Source organism: Eutrigla gurnardus, assembly GCF_963514095.1.
Source record: "Eutrigla gurnardus genome assembly, chromosome: 16".
Classification (NCBI taxonomy): domain Eukaryota; kingdom Metazoa; phylum Chordata; class Actinopteri; order Perciformes; family Triglidae; genus Eutrigla; species Eutrigla gurnardus.
The window spans coordinates 3,253,732-3,281,431 of NC_139927.1; the positions used below are offsets into that span (position 1 = coordinate 3,253,732).

The 27,700-nt window shown below is 44.3% G+C and overlaps 3 protein-coding genes across 5 annotated transcripts; 1 reads left to right on the forward strand and 2 right to left on the reverse strand.

The window, feature by feature from the left end:
* Nucleotides 1-149: 149 nt before the first annotated feature.
* Nucleotides 150-15,378, reverse strand: LOC311027027 (uncharacterized protein). Of its 2 annotated transcripts, none has more exons than XM_084030779.1 (23): nt 15,138-15,378; nt 14,791-14,874; nt 14,209-14,332; nt 14,020-14,122; nt 12,152-12,265; nt 11,947-12,063; nt 10,693-10,853; nt 10,162-10,308; nt 9,937-10,039; nt 9,567-9,695; nt 9,293-9,475; nt 8,916-9,169; nt 7,463-8,326; nt 7,285-7,381; nt 7,098-7,202; nt 5,324-6,595; nt 4,838-4,960; nt 4,628-4,756; nt 4,330-4,522; nt 3,650-3,774; nt 2,782-2,972; nt 2,014-2,147; nt 150-1,924 (listed from the first exon to the last, which is right to left on the reverse strand). In XM_084030779.1, exons 1-23 carry the CDS (start codon nt 15,154-15,156, stop codon nt 1,689-1,691), a joined length of 5,007 nt encoding a protein of 1,668 aa, XP_083886905.1. In that variant the 5' UTR covers nt 15,157-15,378; the 3' UTR covers nt 150-1,688. The 2 variants fall into 2 exon arrangements, with proteins under 2 accessions (XP_083886905.1, XP_083886904.1); XM_084030778.1 differs by having other exon boundaries at nt 8,916-9,161; nt 9,285-9,475.
* Nucleotides 15,379-17,136: 1,758 nt separating this feature from the next.
* On the forward strand, nt 17,137-22,854 carry rmdn3 (regulator of microtubule dynamics 3). The gene is made up of 12 exons (XM_084030866.1): nt 17,137-17,761; nt 18,095-18,284; nt 18,385-18,528; nt 19,146-19,491; nt 19,691-19,793; nt 19,904-19,964; nt 20,078-20,153; nt 20,246-20,323; nt 20,467-20,565; nt 20,951-21,004; nt 21,280-21,360; nt 21,471-22,854. The coding sequence occupies exons 1-12, from the start codon at nt 17,560-17,562 to the stop codon at nt 21,525-21,527; spliced, it is 1,491 nt and encodes a 496-aa protein (XP_083886992.1). The 5' UTR covers nt 17,137-17,559; the 3' UTR covers nt 21,528-22,854.
* Nucleotides 22,855-22,930: 76 nt separating this feature from the next.
* Nucleotides 22,931-27,586, reverse strand: rad51 (RAD51 recombinase). 2 transcript variants are annotated; one of them, XM_084030626.1, is made up of 10 exons: nt 27,547-27,586; nt 26,319-26,413; nt 26,082-26,219; nt 25,639-25,756; nt 25,467-25,558; nt 25,231-25,325; nt 24,841-24,954; nt 24,559-24,688; nt 24,332-24,453; nt 22,931-24,015 (listed from the first exon to the last, which is right to left on the reverse strand). In XM_084030626.1, the coding sequence occupies exons 2-10, from the start codon at nt 26,400-26,402 to the stop codon at nt 23,892-23,894; spliced, it is 1,017 nt and encodes a 338-aa protein (XP_083886752.1). In that variant the 5' UTR covers nt 26,403-26,413; nt 27,547-27,586; the 3' UTR covers nt 22,931-23,891. The 2 variants fall into 2 exon arrangements, with proteins under 2 accessions (XP_083886752.1, XP_083886751.1); XM_084030625.1 differs by lacking the exon at nt 27,547-27,586 and having other exon boundaries at nt 26,319-26,478.
* Nucleotides 27,587-27,700: the final 114 nt, after the last annotated feature.

The window sequence follows — 27,700 nt, forward strand, 5'->3', positions numbered from 1 at the left end:
ATCCATACTGACTGGAGAACTATTAACAATGTATTTCCTGCTTCGACAGAACACATTTACTTCAAGGACTACAGTGGAATATTCAACAACGTAGTACAACGGGGTGTGTGTATGTTGAACAGAAAGGAGCCCAGCAGCAAAAAAAACTAAATGATTATTAAAATATTTATTATAAGAAAAAGACATAAATATCATGATTCAGGTGAAACACTGCTAGACTCCAGTCCAGACTGTTACAGTACATTTAGAGGGAGAGGAGAGCCGGACTCAGGCACACTGGGAAGGCCGAGTCTGGTCAGAGGTCAGAGGTCGAGATCCCAGTCACATTATTCCAATTCCCACTTATGAGCTCAACTTTAAGTCACATGACAACCCAACGCCTGTAGAGACACTTCACAAAAACCCAGAGAAGACCATGCAAAAAAACAAACAAAAAAATATGCACTTCAATTACATGCAAGAAAACAACTGCATGCATAAGAAAAAAACATTCAAACAATTAGATTAAGTATAGATCTACAACGTGGGCTGGCAAAGGGATTTTCAGAAACCATGGTATCGATCAAATGCAGCAGTTTTGGCCACTATTGGAACACCTTTCAAAAAAACATCAACGCCGTTGTGCAAGAGAAAAATCCTCACAACTGATCTGAAGACATTTTAGGAAAAGGACTTGTTTCAAGACACGGCACTCAAATACACGACATAAAAGACAAACCTGCAGCGGAGGATTTATCATCATCATCACCTGCTTCACACAACAGACTGACATCCAGTGATGGGCATTCCCAGACCAAAACCTACTCTGCATCCTTTTACCATGGACTTCATTATTATTATTATTAGGAGCTATGAACAAACCTCTGGGTGACTCCAGTGGAGGAACAACACGTTGGGAAACGACCACTAACAACAAACTACACGTTATCCTCTCCAGGTCAAACGATCGCAGCAGCAGAACATTCATGTACGATTATCTTTGCTTTGATTCGGGATATTTAATGACTTTTAGGACCCCTGATAGGAATTGAGAGATTGTGAATTACGTCTCAATTCATAAAGAACTCATTTTATATTACAAAATGCTGTTTTAATGTGAAAAAATTGACGTAAATTATGAGAAGATATTGAGAAGAAAAGATTTGAAATATTATATGAAAAAAAGATGATTTTTATTATTATTATTTTTTAAAACGGTGGCCCTAATAATTCACCATAAAAATGATTTAATGCTGCTAGAATTAGGAAAAAAAAGGAAAAATTAATGCAACTTTCACCATGTCTTTCACGTTACGTGTTAACGAAATTTAGCTTTAATAGTTGTATAAATAAATGATAATTTGATATTAGATAAAAATATACATTTCATTTGCTTATTCTGGAAGCAAAGTTGTCAGACGTCGATCAAAGGCCAGCTTCAATTCTCGACGCTTAAACACAAACATTAATATACTTGTGCTTAAATTCTGGACACAAATACATTTCCCAAAAATGGGAAAGTCGGACATAAAGAAGGTTCTCGAGGGACAACAACATCGACATGACAGGAATTTAATGGACATCAAGGATCGTCCACCGGAGGGTGAAAGGTCACAGACAGATAATTAAAACCCTGCTTATTAAAGGCTTGTATGTACATATTGCACTTGGTGAATAAGAGGAGGCGGTACGTTACACAGCGGTGCGTCTCAGAAGCACTTCCTGAAGACGATCTGCGGCCCGTACTCCTCGTACTCCTCCCGGCTGATCCAAGCGGCGGGGTGGACGTGCAGGTCGGCGAGCACCGCTCCGCCGCGCCACACCGCAAAGTCTCTGCCCTCGGCGCCGGCGACACGAACGCTACCCGGTGGCATGTCGGCGGGGAGCAGCCCTCTGATCTCAGCTTGGAGCCGCTCAGGCAGGCCGGGCAGCAGAGTGTTCCCACCTTTAAAAAAAAAAAAAAAAAAACAAGTCAGGGAAGAATGATCTGGAACAGAAGCTGATCTGGAGTCAAAAAAGAAAATCAACTTTTACCTGACAGTACGATATTTCCCAGGAAGGAGCGCCGCAGGTCGATGTCCGAGCTGAGGATCGACCTGAAGACGCTCTCGTGCATTCCGTAATGGTCTCGTCCAATCAGCTCGGGTTTAAAGAGGATCTCGGGGGCCCTGCATAAACCAGGAAGTGGTAGAGGTCGGAGGAGTCACGATGCCTGAATGAGTAACATTCCAGCCATTTAACAAACTACAGCCTCCCCTCCCCCTTTAGCTGTGATGTCATCAACATTCCAGAGGTGTGACCCAATTTAATGGTTTCAAGTCAAGAATTAAAATACATTTCTTCAACAAATCCATCTGTAATTTTGAATCATCATAATCAGTGCAAGGGAATAAAAAAAAAATAAAAAAAATCACCAGTTTTAATGTTTACAATGTTCATCTTAGCTTAGCCCAACATGTGCTGATTGGCTGATGGGAATATCTTACATTTAACACCCCTGAGTAGTACAAGTAGTACAAGAAATTCTATATATTTTAGTATGGCGCTATAAGAAAACTATCAAGATGACAGAACCTCAAACGTTCACATATGCTTTACAGCTCAAAAGGAACTGGATAACAATTATATTGCTACAGAGTGAAATCATTAACGGATTTTCTTTGTTTATTACTTTTAAATTGAGCTCGTTATCTCTCACAATAACGAGATGTTGAAATGATGCCTCATTAATATTGATTTCCTCCAGACCCCGCCGAGTGAGTCGTGGTTAAAAGCAGGTCGGGACGATGCAGAGAGCGTTACCTGAACCGCTCCGTGTCCAGCGTGACGATCTGTCCGTCCGGCATGGTGTAATGCCTCTCCCTGCAGGACGCCCCCCCCGCACTCAGCTCCGCCTCGTAGTCGAGGGCAACGCAGCAGCACCTCTCCTTCATCTCCCTCACGATCTCCACCTCGGCCGTGGTGCGCATGCACACGCCTTGTTCCTGCAGAAGCTTCAGGAGCATCAGAAAAAAAAGACCGGCATTATCCTACCATTCACAGGTTCCTCCACCTTCTCAAAGTCAAATTCAAGCACTTTTCAAGCACTTCAAGGTGCATTTCCATGCTTTTCCAGCCCCTTCCAGCTGTGGTAAACTCCATATTTGTATCAATCCAATGATCAGTATTCAGTCTACTTATTATGTCACTTGTTCATCACATTAAATGAGATGTTATTGTCCTCTAAACAACCAACATGATGTTTGGAGACAGCTTTTTACAGAAGGACCACAAATGAAAGGAAAACTAATTCCACTAACAGATCCACAGAAATATAATCACCAACTATTTTCATCATCTGTTCATCATCAAAAGGCATTTTTCATAAAGAAATGTCAGAAAATGCTGTTTTCAGTCCCTCAAATATGGAGATCTTCTTTTCTCTGTTCTATCATAGATGTCATCACATACAACACACATTTCAAGACCTTTATTCTAAATCCAAGACCTTTTCAAACCTTGAAAACACCTTTCAAATTCACGTGTTTTCAAGGATTTCCAGCACCCGTACCAACCCTGTTTTTAACACTTGCAGACACAGAACGTGATGACTCGTTTTCCCAAATTGGAAGAGTCATCTATCACTAACGAACATCACTAAACTGTAGAGGAGGAGAGAAGCTGTGACAACCTTTTGCAGATGTATCGTAACGTCTCCGCCGGCCAGAGGGAGGCGCTGCACCGCGTGAGGAAGACAGTATCCCTCGAACACGGGAACGCTGTGGCTCACTCCGTCTCCAGAGTCAAACACCACACCTTCAATGAAAGAAAAACTACATCACTTTCCCCACACACACAAAATAAAAACATGGGAGAATGCATAAGTAAGCATTATCATTTAAAAACTGCTATTATTTACTTAGTGATCATTAAATACTATTTACCTATCTGTAGGTATAAGATGTATAAAATTATCCATGTATATGTGTAGATGGGATATTCGCTACTTTACAGACACTTTTTATTTATTATATTATTTTTGGATGTCTAAAGGAGGAAAACCAAAAGGAGTATCGGAGTAATGTTGTTCTCTTACATTATATATTTTAAACGTACTGCTTTTCTCCCTGAGATCAACAGAAAGGAACTTAACTGTATGTAATACTACTAATCAAATAAAAAAATGCATGAAAAGTCACTTTTCTTTTGATCCAAGGAGGGAAAAAGCTTTCAAACAGCTGAAACGTCCCAAATGAGACCGATGCAACTCCAAAACATTATAAAGTCAAATTATATGACTTCATTAACTCTTCATCCATGCGTATCCATCCAAGTCAAACGCGTTAAAATCAAATGGCCTGGCCGACTTACCGGTGGTCCTCCCCGCGGCGTAGAGGGCGAGCACCGCCTGCATGGCCACGTAGGTGAAGGGAACGTTGAAACTCTCAAACATGATCTCCACCGCACGCTGCCGGTGGTCCAACGGGTTCATCGCCGCCTCGGTCAGCAGGACGGGGTGATCTTCTGGGTCCACGCACAGCTGCTGGAACGTGTGATGCCAGATCTGAAAGCAATTAAAGAAATGCTGGTGTTTTTAAAGCGTCGCCCTTATCAGGAAAAAAAATGAAATCAAATTCATATCGGGCATATTCACGCCTGCTTTCTGCACCTTTTCCATCTCATCCCAGTTCCGAATGATCCCGTTCTTTATGGGATGCTTCAGAGCCAGCACCCCTCTCATGTGTTGAGCCGCATGTCCGATGTAAGTCTCCCTTTCCAGGTCACCGTTCATTATTTCCTGCAAAAGACGAAAAAACATTGTGATCAGGAAAAACAAAAAGGCGGCGTCTTGATTAGAACGCATCTTAACTTCCCTTACCTCGTATTTTGGCATCCCGATAATGGTTGGGAATATCACTTTTGGGAGGTCTTGATCTGCAAATCCTGCTTTCATCAAACCAGACCCCGTATCCATCACTATGGGGGTCTTGAAATCTGCAATCTGCAAAATCGCATTAAGAAAAATTTAAATTTGAACCAAATGAAGAGAATAAATGCTGTGGATGACACATCTAGCTGTCTGTAGGCGTTATAATTCAGGTCATTAGTCTAGTCTTAGTGTAGACGTCGTTTCAACATTACTTATTTTTAATTATGTTTTCATCATTAAAAGGCAAAAAGTGATTATATTTTATTATTTCAATTTGTTTTCTTCATTTTTATTTATTATTATTTCTAGTTATTTTTTCTTCATTTTTATTTATTTTTTAAAAAGAAAAAAAGTCTGTATATATGTTGCGCTGTGTAACGTACTCTGATTTCAATTTAAGTACAAATTTGAGTGAAAAAAAAAAAAGGCATTAACCCCTGTCATGTTGATGAGCTGGGCCGGGATCCCAGGAGACCCAGAACCCGATATCCTCACGGCCTCGGGGGTCCGTACGCCATCTCTTCCACCGGGGTCGAACTCCAGCGGCGGCTGGGGAGCTCGCCGCTCATCTGCAGCAGATAAAGTCTGGACTTCCTGTTCTGGGTGTCGATCCGTCTGCAGCAAACCTGCAGGATCTTCGTCACCTTTAGTGCTTATTTCTATTTCCAAGTTCTCCAGCGACGCCTCGCATTTCTCCGTGAGCACACAGTTGTTGTTGTTGTTGTTGCAGCTGCGCTCCGTTGCATTTAGATGGACAACCAAGTCGTGAGCCATGGCCGGAGTCTCATCCAGGGCTTCATCAAGTTGCACAAAACCAGGATCTGGAGCGCCCGAGGACCGAGCCGGATCCTGCAGCTCCGTGGAAGGAGGAGGTTCGTTCACGGGAAGGGAAGCGTTTCCTGGCTCGGGAGGAAGGTTTGATGTTTCTCCTGGGTCCAACGCTCCGTCGTCTGGCATGTCACAGGATGAGGAGTCTACGTTCCCATGGATACGTCTCGGAGGTTTGATTCCCACCTCTTCAGGAGCTTCTTCCAAGTCAGAGGAGGTTCTACAAAGTACCGATTGCTCAGCTGCGGAGGAATCATCTCGACATTGGGAATCTGGAGGTTGAACAGAGTTGTGTGGCGTCGCCTCATCGGCAACATCAGGATTTCCACTTTCACAGGTATCATCCTGAGAATCATCCTGAGAATCATCAGATGTTGATCGTCTTCTCTGAGATCTGTGACTCGATAGAAGCTCATCACAGAGGGCTTGGTCCTCCCGGGTCTCTCTTCTAGCCTTCTCCATTATAGAACATTTTACGACCCTTCTAGCTCCGTCCTTCTCTTTCCGCTCTTTGTCCACGCTCCTCTCAAGAATCTCCACCTCCTTCTTCTCCTTCTCCAGTCGGAACCTGAAAGCCTCCCTCTCTTTGCTCATACTCGACGGCCCGTTCCTATCTGCAGGTTTGCCCACAGAGAGCTCCTCTTTGGGGTTTTCTCCGCAGCGTCGGAGCTCGTGGATCTTAAGTTTCTCCTCCATGATCAAGTCGTCGAGGTCGTGGACTCTCCTGATCTCCGTCAGCAGGTCCGGCCCGCTGGGAAACGCTCCCTCGGCAGCTCCGGAAGTTTCCCTCGTGGATCCAACGAGGTGGTCAGATTCTGCAGGGTCCAAGGGATCCTCGAGGCCAAGAACACCAGCTTCAGCCAGCTCACTGCACGACATCTGCAAAAAAAGAAAAATAAGTGAGCACGTGAATAAACACAGCGAACAAACACCGGCTGTAGGTCTTTTATGTACAAATGAGTGTTACATTTAATTTAATCATTTTGGCTACCAGTAATCATTTTTTTACACATTATTTTCCCCACATTGAAAATGAGATGAAATCACATTTCTTAAAATGTAGTAATGCCGTAGTCGTACGTAGCGGCAACAAAACTACAAAAACACTGGAATAAAACTAATAACGCAACATAAGTGAGACTAAAAACATGTCTTCAGGTTTTGTCATTTGATTATTGATCTACATAGAATTTAAACTCAAACTCAAGAGCACTAACTGCAGAAATGCAAACATTCAAGAAAGAAAAACAGTGTATGATTTTGTAACACGGCCCTTTGATCTCTGGGAAATGTAGACAAAAATCACACAAAAGCAAAAAAAACCCATCCTGGTAGATATTTGAATGCAACTGATAAAACCAGTGTTCTGATAAATCTTTACCAGCTGGTCCTCGCTGTCCCACGGCGGCCACTCATGGCGATGCCGGTCCTCGGACCTCAGCAGGGCGTCCAGGACGGCCTCCTGGGCCAGAACGTTCTCTTCTTTCTGAAGATGGAGACGTTTAGTTTGACCGCTGATCACTTCAACGACAGTCGGACGTTAAACCGGACATTTAATAACCTCTTACCTCCAGTATTTCATCAGCCCTGTCCAAGATCTTTTCCACCTCCTTCAACTCCTCCTGCTCCTTCACATCCCAGTCGCTCAGGGAGATATCTATCACACTGGGGGGGATAGATATATACACATGCATAATTATAAAAATCTTTACTTTTGGAAGCCTCATCTAAAAACCGAAGTCTTACCTATCAACAGCATCCTGATTCTGGTGGTGGAGGTCATACGAGTCCCAGAGGAGGGTGGGGATCCCCTCCGTGGTGCAGACGGACCTCCCGTCTGTGATCGTGCTGGAGAGGATGTTACGAATGGGACTCAGATCAGGATCCTCCAGACTACTTTGTGAATGCAGCATCCAGTCCCGGCTCTGCGTGCTGCTCGTCGCCGCCTCCGTTCCGCCGGGCCGGTCGTGGGATTGTGGGTCTCTTTTTTGCGGCGCCGGGTTCTGCGTGATGGTAACCGTGTACGAGTTCTCCAGATCGTCTACCGGCAAGCTGAGCCACGGGTTGTTAGGCAGCGCCGCGGAGCGCTTCACCTTGATCTCCAGGTTGAGGGAGTCCACGGTCACGTTGGGGATGATCTGGATGCTCGCCCTGGAGGAGTTCCCCACGGAGCCGACGTCAAACTCCTCTCTGTAATCCTCCAGGTCCGAAACGTTCTCTTTGTGGATTTGAGGCCGGCTCACGGTGGGTCTCGCACAGTCCCGGGTCCCCGCTAACCTGGACAGACCTTCCATGCCTTCCCTCCCTCCCGAGGCCTCCAGCTGGCTGCTCCCGACTCCGTCCACGCCCGAGTCGAAGGAGCTGAGCGAGGGGGGTTTGCCCTCGGCCGACCCCGTCCCAGAAACTACGGTCGGAGACGCACCGAGATGAAGGGCGGCTTCCTTAGCGGTCTCACAAGTAGCGAGGTCGTGAACGCCCGTGACGGCGTCGGCAGAGGAGCGAGTCACGTGGCTGCTCCGCAACAATTCATACTGCCACTGCAAGGCCAGCTGGAGGTGACCGACGGCCACGGCTCCCGAACAAACCAACAGCTTCCTCAGGATGGTGCACCTGGTGAAGAACGGAACTCATTAACACCTGTAGGAAACTTCTGTATGAAGCCACAACACAAGGAATCTCTTTCAGGGTTCCTCCACCTTATCCAAAGTCAAATTCAAGCACTTTCCAAGCATTTCCAGGTGCATTTCCATGCTTTTCCAGCCCCTTCCAGCTGTGGTAAACTCCATATTTGTACCAATCCAATGGTCAGTATTCAGTCTACTTATTATGTCACTTGTTCATCACATTAAATGAGATGTTATTGTCCTCTAAACAACCAACATGATGTTTGGAGACAGCTTTTTACAGAAGGACCACAAATGAAAGGAAAACTAATTCCACTAACAGATCCACAGAAATATAATCACCAACTATTTTCATCATCTGTTCATCATCAAAAGTCATTTTTCATAAAGAAATGTCACAAAATGCTGTTTTCAGTCCCTCAGATATGGAGATCTTCTTTCCTCTGTTCTATCATAGATGTCATCACATACAACACACATTTCAAGCACTTGTCAAACCTTGAAAACAACACTCAAATTCAAGTGTTTTCAAGGATTTCCAGCACCCGTACCAACCCTGCTCTTTGTTCTCTCACCGCTGCGACATCCGCCTGCCCGCCGCCTGGACCTCGTCTTCAGGGATGGCGTTAGACAGGTGAGCCAGGTGAACCAGCTCCTGCGTGTCCGGAGGGGGATTCTTCTTCAGGAAGGTGGAGACTTTGTACCTCCATGCGGGGATCGTCCCCCAGGACCCCGCCTTCCTCTGCGTGGGGACACCGTCTCCATGGACGCCGGACAGCAACGCCTGGAGGACGTTCTCACAGAGGACCCGACCGTACCAGCTGTTGGCCTGCAAGAGGAACAGCAAACGGGCTCAGCAAGAGGGGAGGTTAAACGTCTTAAATGCTTCTGCAGTTAGGGCTCGTTTAAACCAAAAGGTCGTGACCTCGTCCTCACATGCCGACCGACTTGCCTTGTTGTAGTAACGGTGGAAGCTGGAAACGGCTCTGAGGGTTTGGAGAATGAAGTTCACGGCAGAGTGGAGTTTCTCCTTCAGCCGCTCCACATCCAGAACCCAGCGCTCCCGGGTCGGACCGTCGAACAGCAGCAGCTCCGCCACCGCCTGGATCACGTCTTCGGCGCCGCGGATCAGTGCCTTGTTGGCGAGAGGGTGAGGGATGGTTTGAGTCATTTGAAGACAGAAGAGAAAAACCGTATTCAACAAAACACATCGACTGATTTAGTACCATAGCAGGCGTGTGGATGGACGCCTCGAATTCAGAGACCAACATCACGGCCTTCGCAGCGTCCTTGGCGACCTCTATTTTGTACGGCTGGAGTCTCTCCTGAAGGAGAGTTTTGATCTGCTCTGTGATCTGTGAGCAGAAGGAAGATTTTTTTGTGAGAGGATATAAAACGTAACCAACACGTGACATCATCTCATTGATTGCAGGCCCCTGAATTTAATTTGTAGAACTCAAAGACACACATCTAACCAACATGAGATCTTGTCGTTAGTCAGTTTTGCTTTTGAGCTATAAATAAATTACAGCAGACCCCGGACCCTACACCAAAGGAATCCTACCAAATAGGGACAAACTGAGAGCACCGCCTCACCTGCAGTGCGTCCTCTCTCAGCTGGAAGAGCTGCAGCTGGAGACGAGCCTTAGAAAAGGCCTGCTGCCACAGCAGCTCCACTTTCTCCACAGCTGCAGTTATCCTGTCAAATAAATAACAAAATAAAGATATTTCAAACCCTCACTAGTGAAACTGATTTTGGCATTGTGCAACACAGTACGGTCTGTGTGGGAGGATGGAGATAAAAAGGCTGGGAGTGAGAACCTGCTGTGGTTCTGCAGCATGTCGAAGGCGGTGTGGGTGAAGAGGGCGGTGCCGACCATCGCCTGGTAGCACGGCTCTCTCTCGGGGTAACGCAGCCTCTCCAACACGGCCTCGCAGCGCCGCAGCAGATCATCCAGGCCGAGCTCCCTGCGAGCCAAAAAACACACAACTACTATTAATACAGGGCGGGGCACGACGGGGCAGGAAAATATCTAAAAAACTATTTTCCAATTAAAAAAAAAAAAATAAGACCATTTTCGATAGCATGGGGGGAAATTATGAAAATTTAAGAGGCAAGATTTTTCTAAATAAAAGATTAGAACCATAAAAACCAGTCCTGGGAGAAGACCATTTTACTACAGGAGGACGACATCATGATGTTTTGAATCTCAAATCATTACATGCACTCAGACGATCTACCGAACCAACATTATGGTGGTTGGGAATTTCAAAATAAAAGCGTATTTTAAAAGATGATCTGTTATGAACCTATGGGAGGAGTTTAAAAAAAACAACAGTTGTGAGCCCGACCTCCTGAGATGCTGAAACGTTGCCTCGTTGGTGGAGCAGAAGTGTTGGAGCTCGCTGAAGGTGGAGGGCAGTGGCAGCCTGGACAGGGCCTGCAGGGTGGAGATGCAGGGGGGCAGCCGCTGGACCACAGACAGGAACTCCTGAACAAACTCATCGATCTCCTGCAACGAGCCAAAGACTCCACTTTACAAAAATAGACTTTGCTATTGTGTTGGTTGATTTTTGATAACTTCTAGTGAAGAGAACGTTTGAAGCCCGCCCACTCGTTAGTACAGAAGCTAAAGACGCTCCAACTTCAGTTTCCCCTCAGACATTAACATTTTAACTGACGTTTATGGTCTAATTTCTTAATAAATAAAGCTGCTGATTTATCCTCGGCTGTAATCTCAACACCCCACGCAGCTAAGTAGGTCTAGTGGAGGTTACGTAGTCGCATCCTAAACAGGTCTATAGGCAGAGAGGGAGCTGGCTCATGAATACCGGCATCGTGGCCCAGATGAACACGATTGAATGTATAATGTCTCCTTTCACTTGCTAATTGGGTCAGCTGATCTCACCAGGCATTTTGCACAAGCTTTCACCGAGGCAACGCACACAATAGACGCAGGCCGCTCATGAATGGACACACACACACACACAACCACAACACACACACACACAACCACAACACACACACACACACACAAACGAAAACATCTCCTGACCGAGTTAGCCGAGCCGGCTCTCCATCACAAAGAAGCAATAGTTGAAATATAAAAAATAAATAAATGAATTTTGACCATAGTGTTTCACGTCACAGAAAAAGGTTTGTGACGTAAGCAGCATAACTCTGTGTGTGTGTGTGTGTGTGTGTGTGTGTGTGTGTGTGTGTGTGTGTGTGTGTGTGTGTGTGTGTGTGTGTGAACCGCTGCCGAGGACAGCTGGACAATGTTACATTGTGTGAAGCCCGGATCATAAGACTCCGTGTGAATAATAGTACATCTGCCAAATAATCACAGGGTGGTTTTGCAAAGAGAAAACCGACGTAGAATGCCATCGATTTGAGCTTTACGTTCACACGAAGCAACATTTTTTTTACGTTCTTATCCTGCACCTCTCTACTCAAAGTGAGATTCAGCAAAACCCCAATATGTCCTCTTCTTATATACAGTACACAGTCTATTAGGTTTTTCCCCCGGTAGTACTTATTATTTTCCGGGTCGAGAGTACAGCTGCTGACATTCCAACGTCCAAAAAGAAAAGAAATGACGTTACCTTGATGAAGGCCACCCAACTGTGGTGACAGTAGACGAGGTAGCCGCCCAGCGATGCCGTTAGCTGGCTTCTGTCGATGTAGTTGGAGAGATCTGAGATTTCTTTCAGGAGGACTTTCTGCAAAAATAAATAAGAAAGATGAAATCAGCATTTACCTTCTGAAGTCGACCTTGGCAGGAAACACAGCAGGAATGTGCCGTTTCACCCTGAAGGAGGCGGCGTAGGACTTTGACGGAGCCAGGAGTTTCAGCAGCAGCTTGACGGCGTCCTTCTTTTTGGGCTGGATGAAGTAAACACAGTGGACGGTCCGCTTGTGCTGCTAGAAAACCAAAAGAAGAAATAAAAACGTGTCAGATTGTGATGCTCTGAACAAAAACCTTTAAATTTAACATCACCCAGGAGCAAAGCCAAACAACTGCCTTCAGACTTTTAGGCAGAAATCTCCAGCAGACTTGTGATGATTTTATAAATGGAAAAGAAGGATGTGCAACTTCCTCTTAGAAATCCCAAATCAACCAGGAATTGTCGTCACATGACTCAAGACTCTTATCTGGCCGTGAATCTTAGCAGCTACCAAGCACAAGGCCAAGTACATTAAGACACAGGACTAGCCAACAACACAAGACCGGCATTTCTTTACATTATACTATAGTGGAGTGAGTCCGTAAAAGTGACAAAGTTTGAGGCCGTTTAGTCGCCGTGGTCTGAGAGCCCAGAACTGTATGATCCAGTGATGTTGTTGCTTTTCTGTTCATCAAATCATCGGAAATAAATCCAGTCTTTGAAACAGAAGATCAGTTGATCTTGGTGTGAAAATGCATCCCTACGTAATTGTACTCATTTAAAGTATTTTCACTGAGGCCTTATTAAATACCCAAGCATGTGACAAGCCACACATGTGACCCCACCCCCCGCCACCGACCACACATACGATTTCCACTGTACCACCACAAACTTGATCTCGAAGATCAGCTCAGACTACGGCTCTTTGAAAACAAAGCTGCATAATTGTAATATAGAGCTCCGCTGCATAATTCTGACAGATCCAACTGCTGAAACGGCGAGCTGGAGCTTCACAAGAAGATCTGTGCATGCACGTTTCTGAACCGCCAAATAGTTTCAATATTTTCTGGTTTATATATAAATAAATACTGCTCATCTTTTCGGATAGGACATTCTTCTTCTTCTCAGCCCCCTAATTCAGTTCTGCTGTCGGGAGTTTGGACGTTTCTCCAGCCACAGGAAATGGGGAATCAAGAGCCGAACTAAGACCCCGGTCTGTAAACGCTGACACAGGGTTCCTACTCCTTCTCCAAAGTCAAATTCAAGCACTTTTCAAGCTTTTCAAGGTGCATTTCCATGCTTTTCCAGCACCTTCCAGCTGTGGTAAACTCCATCTTTGTACCAATCCAATGGTCAGTATTCAGTCTACTTATTATGTCACTTGTTCATCACATTAAATGAGATGTTATTGTCCTCTAAACAACCAACATGATGTTTGGAGACAGCTTTTTACAGAAGGACCACAAATGAAAGGAAAACTAATTCCACTAACAGATCCACAGAAATATAATCACCAACTATTTTCATCATCTGTTCATCATCAAAAGTCATTTTTCATAAAGAAATGTCAGAAAATGCTGTTTTCAGTCCCTCAAATATGGAGATCTTCTTTTCTCTGTTCTATCATAGATGTCATCACATACAACACACATTTCAAGACCTTTATTCTAAATCCAAGCACTTTTCAAACCTTGAAAACACCACACTCAAATTCAAGTGTTTTCAAGGATTTCCAGCACCCTGTATGAACCTGGTATAATAAAATGTGCTCAGTGTGCATTGAGAGAGGAGAGATACTTTAAATTGGAAGTGATGTGTGATCCTAAATGACAGAACCTTCAGTTCATCGAGATGGTCATTTAGAAACGCATTCATATTAGCATTTCATGCCCATCTCCATCCCCTCACTTCCTGTCAGCTGACGACAGAAGGTTGGTTTACTGAGATCCCCCTCAGCAGCATTGCTAATTAATCACGATACATTTTCTTGCTCCCGTGTGAGGACGATACCTCGAGCAGAAGCAGAGTCTCGGCGATGACCCTGGTCGTGGGGAGCGATGCATGCCTCAGATCAGCCACCACCGACACCAGACTCTCCTTGTCCTGCTGCTTACTGTCGGGGAGAGAGAACAATCCAACCATCACACACCGTACGCACACACACAAACACACAACGTGACCCCCGACTCCTCCACGCACTTGTGCAGACAGAGGAAGTAATTGATAAAGTCCACCACTTCTGCTTTGCAGAGTTGTGAGGAGAGTCTGGCTTGTGTGTCGGCCGGGAACACGATCAGAGGGCAGCCGTGTTGATCGAAAGCACCTGTACGGAACAAAAAACACAAACCAAAAATCTGTTTCATCTCACATAAGCACTTAAAGACAAGTCAATCCTGCAAATATTTACATTTAGGGGCATTTAGAAGACGCCAAAGCAAAAAGAAACCACTACACATCATCGCTGATGAAGTAAGAACGAATACATAGAAACAAGTTTCCTCATCCGAGTAATATATATAATAAATAACATAACTGAACAGTATATGCACACTCGCCACTTTAAGAATACAATTCTCTATTGTTTACTTTTAATTACGCTTTTCAAAAGAGTTAACGAACGCTTGCAAATTAACAACATCTTGAATATTGTAATGTGATATTTTATGCAGGGATATAGCAGTCACTTCAAATACAAGGAGACTAGCTACTGAATGAACAGACAACAAGCCAGTGTATTGAACATGCACATCAAACAGGCAGAGTGGAGGATTAAATAGCTACCAGGGAATAACACGGCTGCAGACTGGAGCACATGATCAGCAGGCAGCGGCGGCGGGGAGGGGGGGACGTATTCCTCATGCATATCTGGGGGGAAAAAAAAAAGGTTTGCGAGGAAATGATTATTTTTATTGAAAACACGCCCGACAGGAATTTCCAAACATTCCTTGCAATATGATCACCGGAGGAACCGGTCCAGCAAATTCCTCACAGCCTTCAGAAAAGGAAAAAAACTTTGGCTTGTAAACTGCACAATGTAAAGCGATGAAGGCGACAAAACTGTACTCTTAAGAAGTGAAATACACGTAAAGACACTGTGGAGGAGAAGGAGGTGCACTTGTTTCTCCTACCTGTTGCGTGTCGACTCATCTTTCATTCCCACAACAGCTTTTTCTTCCCCTTTCGAGGTGTCCAAAGTTAGTCCCTTCGCTGATCCTCCAGGGGGAACAACCGGACCCGGTTCTTACTGGGAACGGGACCGGCTGGACCGCGGCTGCTCGCTGCCTTCCTCCGCCATGTTGCACGTACTTAGAGCAGCGGCCTGACTTGCTGAGCCCCGCCGTGTCCGGCCGCCGCTGGTCGGCCTCATATATATGCTGAAGAGGGCGGAGAAAACACGGAGAAAGAGGAGGAGGAGGGGGAGGAGGAGGAGGAGGAGGAGGAAGGCAGCAGACACAGCGGACCCCGGTGTTGATGTGTCCTAATACTCACTGCTCTTTAAAAAAATCACATTTGTCTTAGGTCGAGGCCACGCCCACTTCATGTCCCCCCCCCCCCAATTTACTTAGAAAAAAAGTCAACGGCTAATCGGGTTTTTCATGTCAATGTTGCTCGTCAAGAAAGCCCTCCTTTTTGTCGTAGTTTTTTTTTTAATTAACATGTAGTTTTGTGTGAAACCGTAATCTCTCCTCTGCTGCGATGTACGTCACCAACACAGCCGTTACCTTGCTAGCTACTTGCTAGCTTATGCTGACATTTTTTTAGCCCCAGATTTATTTATTTTCTTTTTTCTAAATTTATCGTCAAAAGTAAATTTTATGTGGAGTAATGTATGATATGCTGTATATGTGAATTTATTAAATAAATATGTTAAAAAAAACAGCTAGTTGCTAGCTAATTTGCTAGCTTGTTTGTTAGCTGGTTACCTAGCTGGTTTGCTAGCTGGTTACTTAGCCAGTTGCTAGCTGATTTCCTAGCTAGTTTGCTAGCTAACCGTGTTCCATGCACAAATGTAAGGTTATTTTACTGGATGCATTCTATCCAGCGACTCTTTAAAACCATTATTACAAATCTTGTGTGTCTTTGTCTTTTAGAATTTAGTATTTTCAGTGTTATACTTCAACAGTTATATGACAATATGCGTGTTTTGTATTGAAGATGTTTTTTTTCTCCACGAAATATGGTTGACATTCTCAAATAGTGCAACAGCCCACACATTTTAAGCAGTCCTTTCTGTACACTAAATATTCTTATATAGCAACTATTTTAATTATGCTTCTATTTTAATTATGATACTAATTATGATTATGTCAAAAAAAGACAAAGACAAGGTTTGTTTCTTATCGGAGGGCCCTGTAGTGACCGTGGGCTATGAAGCAGTAGTCAGGCGCCTTTAATAACTTCCTGTGTAATAGCCAAGCCCTTACATTTCTGCTGATGCACCAAACTGGTCTGACTGAATACTTCGTAGCGGTTCACACTGAACCTTTGTTTCACTTGAGTCAATAAGATGTCAGCACAGGTGGGTCTAACTGCTGGGCACTTGTGAGCACAGAGGTTGTTTTTTTAATGATGTTGATTCATTCCTGCATGAATTATCCTTTATATGAACACTGCTTTATTAGTATACAGAACTTACAGACTATTGGATCAGTTCAATCTGTTTTTCACAAAGAATAAAAACACACACATATGCTCCAAACCTATGTGGGGCCAAAAGCTGAAATTGGTTGGACTAACAATAAAGTTGTTCTGCACACTACAAGTGAGTTTTAGCTCTCTCAAAATTAAAACTGTGAAACTAAATTTTTATTATTGTTTTGATTCATTTCCATTATGCAGTCATTCAATCCATACAGCAAAGACATTTTTCATACACTGACAATGGTGTTTGCATTGATAATTTAACAAAACCCATAACTCTTAATAAACAGGTCTACTATGTGGTTGGATCATTTACATACGTTGCAATATTATTTTGCTAATATATATATAATTGTTATTTAATTTTTAATCAAATTTAAAAACGACATAAATATGTTATCAACAGCTTTTATTTTGTAAGTTGGAACCGGAAGTTATTTTCCCATGCGCGAGCCCCGTTGCTGTGCTGCTGATGTGTGATGCAGTTACGTTTTCCAGGTTCATAGCATCATTCCAGCTAGCCGACTTAACAATTACACACCTTGATATGATGACGTAAACAGACTGTTTGATTATATATTTTTGATCGTTACGCTATTAATAACGTGTCGTCTAAATATACAAACTAATTGTGTCAAAGGAAAATTGTAACATTTGCGTGAAATCGTCACTGTTATTAGCTACAACGTTGACAGGCTAATGACATTAGGCTAACGTGCTAGCATCGAGCGTGCGCCGCTGTCAGACGCGTTTTTTTTATTTTCTCCGGAGCTTCACGAGGGCTGAAGTCATGTCGCTGACATCCTGACTGTTTTGTTCTCTTCTACACGCAGTTATGGTTGGTCACGTGTGAAAGTTAACGCTGGTTCTCAACGTTTTTAAACGAAGTTTGTGGGGGACAGAAAAAAAATGAGCACTCCGCTCGGGAGGAACGGGTTAATCGGGCTCGCCGTCGGAGCGACGGCCGGATTCGGCTTGATAGCCTTCATCATTTACCGGGAGATCAGTAGGAGGAGATCCCAGAGACTGGTGCTGGAGGCCCGGCCAGCCGCCCTGCTGTTTGACGGCGTGGACGACGGAGCGTTGCTGCGGGAGACGCTGGATGCGAGCGGTGGGTTGGCTGTCCCCCCCCCCCCCCCATTTTATATGATATGCTTTTATGCCTGTGTGTGTGTGTGGGGGGGTTCAGACATCTCATTAGCGAGATGCTTCCTTGTCAAGGTTGTACCAAGGCACATCAAACTGGGATGAAACCAGTGGCAGACAAGTAACACCTGATTGTATATCCCATCTGGCCAGCAGGAGCTGGAGGAGGTAGGAAGGGTAGAACCGTTCTTAGCCTGCTGCCACCACAACACACATAAAGACAAACAAACCGATGGATGGATGGACATGTTTTCAGGGATCATCAGGCACTAAATGGTCTCCCATCTCCTCCTTCCAGAGCTGGAGGCCCAGCAGCAGGCCCTGGCAGTGGTGGAGGCGGTGGTGCAGGGCCTGTCCCCGGAGCAGCAGCTGGAGTTCAGGAACCAGCTGGACCAGGTGCTGACCTGCGTGGCCTCGCTGCGCTCGGAGGTGGCCGAGCTGAGGGGCGGCCTGCAGGACATCGCCGTGCAGATCATCCAGGATGTGAAGTGAGTCACGGTCGGTGAAATGTGCAGCGTTTGTAGTATGACACCAAACAGGGCAGAGCCACACAGACGTGAATGTGTGTTCCTCCTCCTCCACGGGCAGGAAGGGAGTGGAGGACAGTCAGCGAGTCCGTCGGCGGCGCCATGTCGTCCACAGAGAGCGCACCGAATCCATCGGCTCCAGCTCCATCTACTTCACCGCCAGCCAAGGCATGGCCAGCACGTACGAGGAGACCAGTGAAGGAGGGTACGTCATGGGTTGGTGGTGCTCAAAAGCAGTATACCGACTTATTTTAGTATGTAAACAAAGCACAGAGAAGCTTAAATTTACAACACACACAGAGGGAGAGCGATTTATAGAGAAGCACTACGACTAACTACATGAATTGTCTAACATGCCTCCTACCTTTTTGCTCTGCTTCGAAGTCATCCGATCCATTGCCACTTTAAAAATTGTGATCAATGCAGTTGAAAAGTAAAAATAATAATAATAATTTGTGGGGGTTGTATGTCAGATTAGGTGGAAACAATAATTTGCCTCCTTTAATTTATGGTCAGTGAGTCAAGAAGTAATCTAACATTGTGGTGGAGCAGGTCAGGCCGAGATCCAACTTTGTTTTTAAAGACGTCTTAACAAGCTTCATTAGTTAATTCCTGTCAATCCTTAAGATCATTACAGACTGTTAAATAGTGCCATGTGTGACTAATGCAAACTGACCGATGCCAGAAAGTCTCAACTTAATTTTCGTCTTTGATTCTGACCCCCGACACAAAGTCAGACCCCATCTTACGTCCGCTCAGTCACCGTGAACACTTTGTCTGGCAGATATAATAATAATAATAATAATCCTTTAAATGTCCCAGGTACTCAACGGCCTATGCGGAGTCGGACTACACCGATCGTGACACGGACAGAGAGGAGGGCGAGCCTGAGCCGGAACAGGAGTCTGAAGGAGAGGAGGACAGGAGCTGCGCCACCGTCCTCACCCTCCGCCAGGAGGACTCCCAGGAGGAAGAGGTGGAGGACAGGGGGCTGCTGGAGGAGGAGGAGGAGGAGGAGGAGGAGGAAGATGAGGGGAGGCTGCAGCTGGTGACTGAAGTTCCCAGCGGGGAGCTTGCTCTCCTCCTGGCTCAGAGCGACATCCTCCACACAGGAGACGCCCGTTTGAAGGCCGAGGGCTTCCGCCTGCTGCTCGACAACAGAGCGGAGGTAAATGACCGCAGTCACCGGTCACATGATCAGTGAACCAGCGCTGAAATGGTTCATGTTAATAATTATTATCGGGGAATAAATCGTATGGAGCAGTTTAGATCAAATAATAACAACAAAAGGCAACAATAAAATGCCAAATAAACATAAAGGGTTGTTGTTTGAATGACTTACTGGTGTTTTTTCTGATTCTCTGCAGTATGGAGACAGCAGGGAGTTTCTATGGCGACTGGCACGGGCTTACAGTGACATGTACGAGTCCACCGAGGACAAACAAGAGAAGAAGACCTACGCACATCAAGGTAACGGCGCATGAAGCAAAAAGAATTCACCTTGTTTTATAAAATACAGACAAATCATCTAACATGAGCTTATTATCACAAATGTGACTGGTAGTTTTTTGTCGTTGCAGGTCGGGAGGAGGCGGAGTCGGCCCTGAAGAAGAACGGCCTGAACGCCGAGTGTCACAAATGGTAGTTGTCGTTTATATGCTGGATTGTTAAGCACAGCACAGAAAATGACTGCAAACAATTATATTTTGATATCGCAATTCTGCAACCTTTTTTTTTTCTTTTTTTGGCTCCAGGTTTGCGGTGCTGACGGGACTGACCTCCCAGCATGAAAGCATGCACAGCAAACTGAAGAGCAGCCACATATTAAAGGTAGCGCTGGCACACGGTTGGGCTTAACTCATGTCAAATCCAGTTTGGGTGGTACTTTAATCAGATTACATTTTATTTTCCCCTCCAACCAGGAGCATCTGGACCGAGCCATCGCCCTCCGAGACGATGACCCCATGTGTTTCTACCTGCTGGGCAGATGGTGCTACGAGGTGAGACTCTGAACTTAAGGCAACCTCATCTAACCTCCATGTGTACACTCTCACTCCATATGGCACCCCCGCTCATAGTTCACCCAAGACCCGACTAAAGGGGTTTCCAGTTCCTCTGACAGAGTGTGTGTGTCTCTCTTCAGGTAGCCTCTCTGGACTGGTTGGAGAAGAAGGCGGCCGCTGCCCTCTACCTGAGCCCCCCCACCTCCACGCTGCACGACGCACTCGAGAACTTCCTCAAGGTACCACAATACTCTGTGTACATATATGGGCTCGAGTGAGCTACAATATCGGCAAAAGGATTAAACAGGGATGTACAGGTGCTGGAAATCCATGAAAACACTTGAATCTGTTAGTGGAATTAGTTTTCCTTTCATTTGTGGTCCTTCTGTAAAAAGCTGTCTCCAAACATCATGTTGGTTGTTTAGAGGACAATAACATCTCATTTAATGTGATGAACAAGTGACATAATAAGTAGACTGAATACTGACCATTGGATTGGTACAAATATGGAGTTTACCACAGCTGGAAGGGGCTGGAAAAGACATTTTATATGAATTATCAACATTGACGTGTGATTGTAAAAGTTTCATGTATTTAATATTGATCTTGTTTACTGTATTCCAGGCGGAGGAACTGAGTCCGGCTTTCTCCAAGACGGTGAGACTTTACATTGCACAGGTAAATGCTCAGATTCCACACTTGGAAAAGTCTGATTCAGCATTTAATAAATAAAAAATACATTTCCACGTTCTAATTTGAGACGGTTTACAAATATAGCCTATAGTAGCTTGTTGGACATTACAAGAAAAACACCAGGGATTTTAAAATGATGTACAAGAGTGAACACCAAGAAAAGACGGGAGCGTTTAAAGGTCAATCATGGGAATCCTATGAAGCAGCGTGTGTTTTTACTCTTTCTGGAACACTCATCGTGGTGTCGTTGGACTGTTTAGTGTCACAAGGAGCTGGGAAACATCTCTGAGGCCACCAACTGGACTGAGCTGGCTCTGAAGATGCCCACGAACTCCAACGATGTAAGAGAACCCACTTTCTGCTTCACGACATTCACCAAAAAAATGTACTTCAATGTTCCCGTTTAGAGCTTTTGAGTATTCTTCATTCTTGCCTTTTCTTTATTTCCAAGGATGAAACGTCTCAACTGGAGGCTAAGCTTCGAGTCTTAACTGACGGAAAAATCTGAAGGAAAAAAAAAAAAAAAAATTCGGATATTCCCTGATGTGCACCGATTGGCTCGTCAGGCTGCCAATCCGTGGTCATCCAGTCAGATGTGCTCCACTAACGGCGAACACGTTTTTCCTTTCCCCTCATCGACGGATACATTTGTCGTACTGTCACTGTGAAATATCGAGTTTATTTATTTTTCTGAAATAATAAGAGTCAATATGGCTAAATAATATATATCGTAACGTTCATTGTATCTTTAGTCTTCTAACTATTTGTTTTGCCTTTTAACTGATTAAATGGAAGTTTTTTTAAGCACTTTATTGTTAATCCAGCAGGCATACTTAAAAGGATCTGTTCCCCCAAAACTACAAGACAAATAAAAATGTCCCTCTGGCGGTATCCATCCAGTCATGCAGATGGTTCTGGTTTTATTGGACTGGTCTCAGAGACCTGGACCAGGGTCCAAGGCTGGATACCACTCGAGGGAGGGGAGGGTGGGGAAGAACTTTGGTCCCTTTTTCTTGTAATTTGGGTTGTTTGATTTTGGAGCTTATTAACCGCGATACTGCAAAATGTTCTGACACTGACTGATGAACTGTGTCCAGCTTGATCAGGGATGTTTTAAAGAGCTTTATGGGTAAAGATGGCTTATAACAACTAATGAACTTTGTCTTTGTGGATTAGAAGTTATTTGTATTGTAGCCTTTATTCTATTATTATTCGGTGGGGTAGATGTAGTAGCACTCTAGTAGTTTGGTCAGTATATCAGCATTAAAGTCGAGCTGAAGCAGCACTTTGGAATTCAATGTTTAGGTGGAATTCAATTTGATTGTTTAAGATTAGCTCACGGCGTTCTGACTCTTTGTAGCTCAAAGTTGCAGATTGATGGATGATGTCACGATTATAGGTGGAAAACTACGTAAATAGATTAACAAAATGGCATTTCAGCTCGACTTTAAAACTTTTTCTTTGTTAAATCCCAACTTCAAATGATAATTTAATATAAATGGACTTTCCTGGACCACTTTGTCTTCTCACCTAGGTGGCTTCACGTGAACGAGGTCTTTTGGTTTGGTTGTGACTGAAAAGTATCCCGAGGTTTTTGTATTTAATTTAATGTATTTACTGCCTTTGGACTTGTGAGTGTTTTGACATTCCTATAATTTTCTGAAGTTAAAGTTAAAAGCTGCAGCATGATGACGGACGGTTATTTTGTGATCTAGCATCACTTTGTGTTTTCTATTTTTGATTGATTCTTGTTTAATTTGGCAGTCGCTGCTGTGAAAATAACTTAAGGTTAATATGCACTTACATGGACACTGAATAAAAGTCTGGTTTTTGTATTCATGTCTTCATGAGTTGAGTGTCCTGTGATGATGATGATGATGATGACAAACATGACGAGTCAATTTAATGGTAAAACTAATTTAATTTAGCTATGAAGCTTATATACAGAAAGTTCTGATGAAGGAAAAAGGGAGAAACCAGAGCAGCTGGAAAGAAGTGAAATAAGAGAAATGACAAAAGGTGTAGCTTTGTAGGAATGGTTCATTATAAAAATATAACAGCATTCCAACACAAAAGACAAAGTGAACAGAAAAAAAAGATCTCGCTAACTATTTAAAATAATGTTTACAAAGTTATTTTTTGACCCCTCCATAGATGAAACCAGAGGTACATTCTATACAACAAAGAAATAATAATAACAAAAAATAGAGACCGTACTTCCAAATATGACTTAGTATCTCATACAAAGATCTTTTAGTAATTATGTAACATCAAATTACAAAATAGAGATCTGTCATGTTAGAGATATCCTTTTTAATCATAATTATGAGACGACGGTTGTTACATGTTAAAGATTCCTTTACAGTTCATAACCAACGATGGTAACAAGTATTTGGGGAGTTTGATGACTTTTCCAAGCTAAAGGACTTCGTTAATTCAACATTAAAAGCTTGTTAACTTGTCTTGCTTTACTAGAGGTTGGCTGTGAAAGGTGTCTGTGAGATACCGCCCTTTAATTATGAGATACTAGGTCATAACTGCAGTAAAGACTTCTGTTTTCTTTTTCCCTTCTTTGTTGAGTGAAATGTGAGAATGAAAGTAAAAGTTCCATCTTGCCGTTGCAGCACTGAGCTCCAGAGGACCAGATCTGCCGCCTGGACCATTTTACATCGACTCTGCCTCGAATCAGAATCAAACCAGACGGCTCTTCGTCTCTTGATTACCCAGCAGCCCCGTGGCTCTGTGTGAAGGTGGTAGAGTGTGGGTGAAAGGCTGCACACGCAACACTTTCTAGTCCAAGAAGGATTCAGTAGGTGTGACAATAAACATTTAGACCACCTCCACCCTGCTGCTCCCTCGCCTCTACGCCAGCTCAGTCCTTGGCATCGCCCACTCCGTCAGGGTTGATTGCAAACATGGCTTCGGCCTCTGGCAGGCAGGGCGAGTCGTAGATTTTACAGATCCTCGTCTCTCCGCGGCCTTTCCTCAGGTACAGACTGCAGAGAGGAAGGGTTTATTCTCAAGTGATTTAGAAACGTATTACGTTTTCACCAACTTTCTTGTATTACACTTCCTTATGTTGACATTATCCTGTTTGCAATCTGAATTCTAAAACCATTTAAATGCATTTACAAAAGCCTATGAGGTGGCAAGTCCCTAAATTCTGCTGCTGTTAAGATGATAGAATTTCCTTTAAGGATGTCCGAAAGCAGAAAATTCAATATAAGACATGGTGTGTGGTATTTTTGAGGGTGTTAATTATGCAAAATGTTCAATTCTCATGAATGCACAGGTGACATGTAACACACTCACCGTGTGGTGGAGGCGTGAGCAAGAATGTTGCCTCCAATTGGTTTCTTGGGATCTGAAGAAAACATGGCCGCCCCATCCACCTGCGCCACCACCTGGTTGGATATCACCACGGCAACGCCAAACTGTCGTGACAGGGGGCAACAGTCGACGCCTCAGTTTCAGGTTTAAAGCAGTGGAGGCATTAATCACCACACGACCAGGAGGTCTCCCAGAGTACACCTGCCTACCTCGTCTGCCAGCCGGAGAAGCATGCGGAGGAAGCGTCCCAGGTGTCCCTGTCTGGCCGACAGCTCACCTCTACCCGAGTAGTCAGTTCTGTACAGAGCGGTGGCACTGTCCACTATCAGCAGAGCATACCTGACACACAGGGAGAGAGAGGGTGTCACTCAGACGATATCAGGACATTCTGGTGTGGAACTTCAAGATTAAAGCCCTCTGAAAGGCCATAGTCAAGCTGTATGAACATTACCATAAGGATCATGTGAGGTTGAATCAAACAGTTGACTGACCTGGACTCCGCCATCATGGCAGAGGCTTGGTACAGCAGCTGGGTCTGGTGGTCTGTGTTGAAGGCTCGGGCGTAGGCCACGTTGTCCAGGACGTCGCTGCCTACCAGCCCATACCTGATCAGAAGTCACAGGAGATACAACATCAAGGGTTACTCCCATCATCAAATGTTGACGCACACAAGTAGGATGGCAACACATCTCGGTATGTCCCCAAATAACACACATCCAAAGATATCCCAAAAAACTACACTTCCAAGGATGTCCCAAATCTAAATATGCCTTTCCATCCCAACGTACTAAACGTTTGAGCTTCCAGATTGTATTTTCCTTCACACGTCAACAAATACAAACATTTTACAAACGGTTGGAGAGGGAAAAGTGCTGACTTACCTCTCGGCTACAGCGAGCAGCCTCTCCGGCCTGAAGGTTCCCTCCGTGTCTATGTACATGGCTTTGCCTTCTCCACCGCCCTGATCGATGGGCAGCTGTGGACAGAAAGCACTCACTTATAACCGGAACAACTATGTCACTCTATTCTGGATGTCATCACTAAAACCGATGGAGAGCTACACTTGAGCAACGGTCTAAACTACAAACGCCGCTGAGGCCGACTCTCTGGACTCTACCTGGCAGGTGACAGCGAGCGTGTGACACAGTTGGGTCTTCCCTGTCCGAAACTCCCCAAACATCTCTGTGATGGAGCCCGTCTCGATCCCACCTGCAGGAGAATGAAACAAATGATGTTTTCCCCACGCAGATAATCAGGGTGAAACTCACGGATCATAAGTGTAGACAGACCCTGCAGGAGTTTGTCGAGCTCCTTGGAGCCTGTAGAGATCTGGATGATTTCTGCTCTCCTCTGGTGGAACTCCGTAGCTGTGGTGAAACCCATGGGCACAAGTTTGGCAGCTTCAGCCTGAGGGGGAAGGAAACATAAAATTATTAGAAATACACTACATTTTCCACGCCACAAACAAAAAAACTAAAGCATAAAAAAATAGATATAGACTGGTTGGGATGAAATATCGGCCGATATCACTAGCGTTGGCTAATAAGTGTAAGTGTATAATAATTAATGATAAATAATTCACTAAAAACATACGTATGACAGAGGATATGAATTATGGAGAAGGGATGGGATTAAAAGAGTGTATACTTCTTGCCACTCCTTTTCATGTCAAATGATGCCAAAGGCGTCTGTAAGCCTCAACGACTCTCAGCGTCGGGTCATTGTTTCTTACTAGAATTTTGTCTGCTTTGGCCTCGCTGATGCCCTTGATGTTGAGCAGCTCCTTCTTGGGTACGTAGGCTACCGCCTCGATGGTGTGGAAACCAGCGTCTCCCAGCTTCTTGATGTCACTGGCACTGATTCCACATTGCTGCATGGAGACATCGGACGACAAGGAATGTGGGTGAAGCTCTGACAGGAAAACGGTAGATTACATTAATTAAACTGCTGTATAATTCAGGATACGTACCTCCAGTCTGCTCAAAGGCTGTGGCCCGAAGCTTTCTTCCTCCTCTACCTCCGTCTCCGCCCTGGTCTCGCTCCTCATAGCCATGGTCTGAGTGTCTTCAAGACAAGGTGGCAGGAAATATAGAAATATACAATGCAATGTGTAGAAGATCCACCACATAAATCTTGTTGTGGTGTCTTAATTGATGTCAAATCTTGTTGTTGTTGATGATGTTGTTGTTGCTGTTGTACAGTGAATATGTACCGTCTTGTAATTGTGTTTTTATAAAATGGTTTTAATTTTCTCAACAGAGATGGTATTGTCTGTTTCCTGCCCAGGGACTACGGATGTAAATTAGCTCATAGCTAACTCTGGTACAGCTAAGAAGCTGAGCAGCGTCCATGTTAAATAAACAAATAAATAAATATATTGGGGCCCCTGTGGGTCGGGACAGAAATAACATGTGTAGAGTAATGAATGGGCTCTTGTGAGAGATTCAGGTTCCCAACTGTTTTCACGGATTAAATTAATATTGCTGCTATTTGGAAAAGGTCAGGTTTTCTCATTTCTGGAAAATGTGTAAATTAAAACTCTAGATACAAAAAAGTAAATTAAAATGTTCACATTTTCATGTGATAGTAGATACAATGGGCTACGTGTGTGTGTGTGTGTGTGTACCATGGTAACCACCTGAACCCCATCGTTGAAGGTAAGAAGAATATGTATATTTTTATATTGTACCAGTGTACCTGTTCTAACGGAATAGTAACTGGTGGTGAATTAATTTGATTAATACAAGTACTGTTTGGCAATACTGTTATTTAGCAGAAATATATCAAAGTGACGCGATTATTCATTTTAAAGTCCGTATTCGTGATATTATTTCGTCACACAGCTTTAACACAATTAATTAGAACCCGACTTAACGTTAGCTAATGTTATATACTGTTACACACGGCGGATGCTAATAACGTCAAACAACAAAACAACACGTAAAAGCTGTTTCTGACGTCAGCAGAATGTTTGACAACGTTTTACTGCTCTGCGGTTAGCTTGTTAGCATTAGCGTCCTCCTGTTTTACACCTCCTGTTTTACAGCGGTTGTTGGCCTTAGAAATACCCCCAAGCCGGAGACAGCGTCACGGTGACATCACAAGTTTAACGCTAATACTTGTATCGTACCTGCACCTTCTGATAATACTCTAAAAAAGCGAAGATTTGGTGTGATAGAGCTGCGTGGTTAGCCTACCTGTGCTGCTGCCTTGTTTTCCCTCAAACTCGGCTGGTTGACAATCCGAAAGCTCCCGCGCGCGACGCGTTCTAATGAAACGTCACGACGTTGTACGTGAAGACGTCCCCCTACCAGAATCAGACCAATCAAAAACGCAGCCGATCTATCCTTT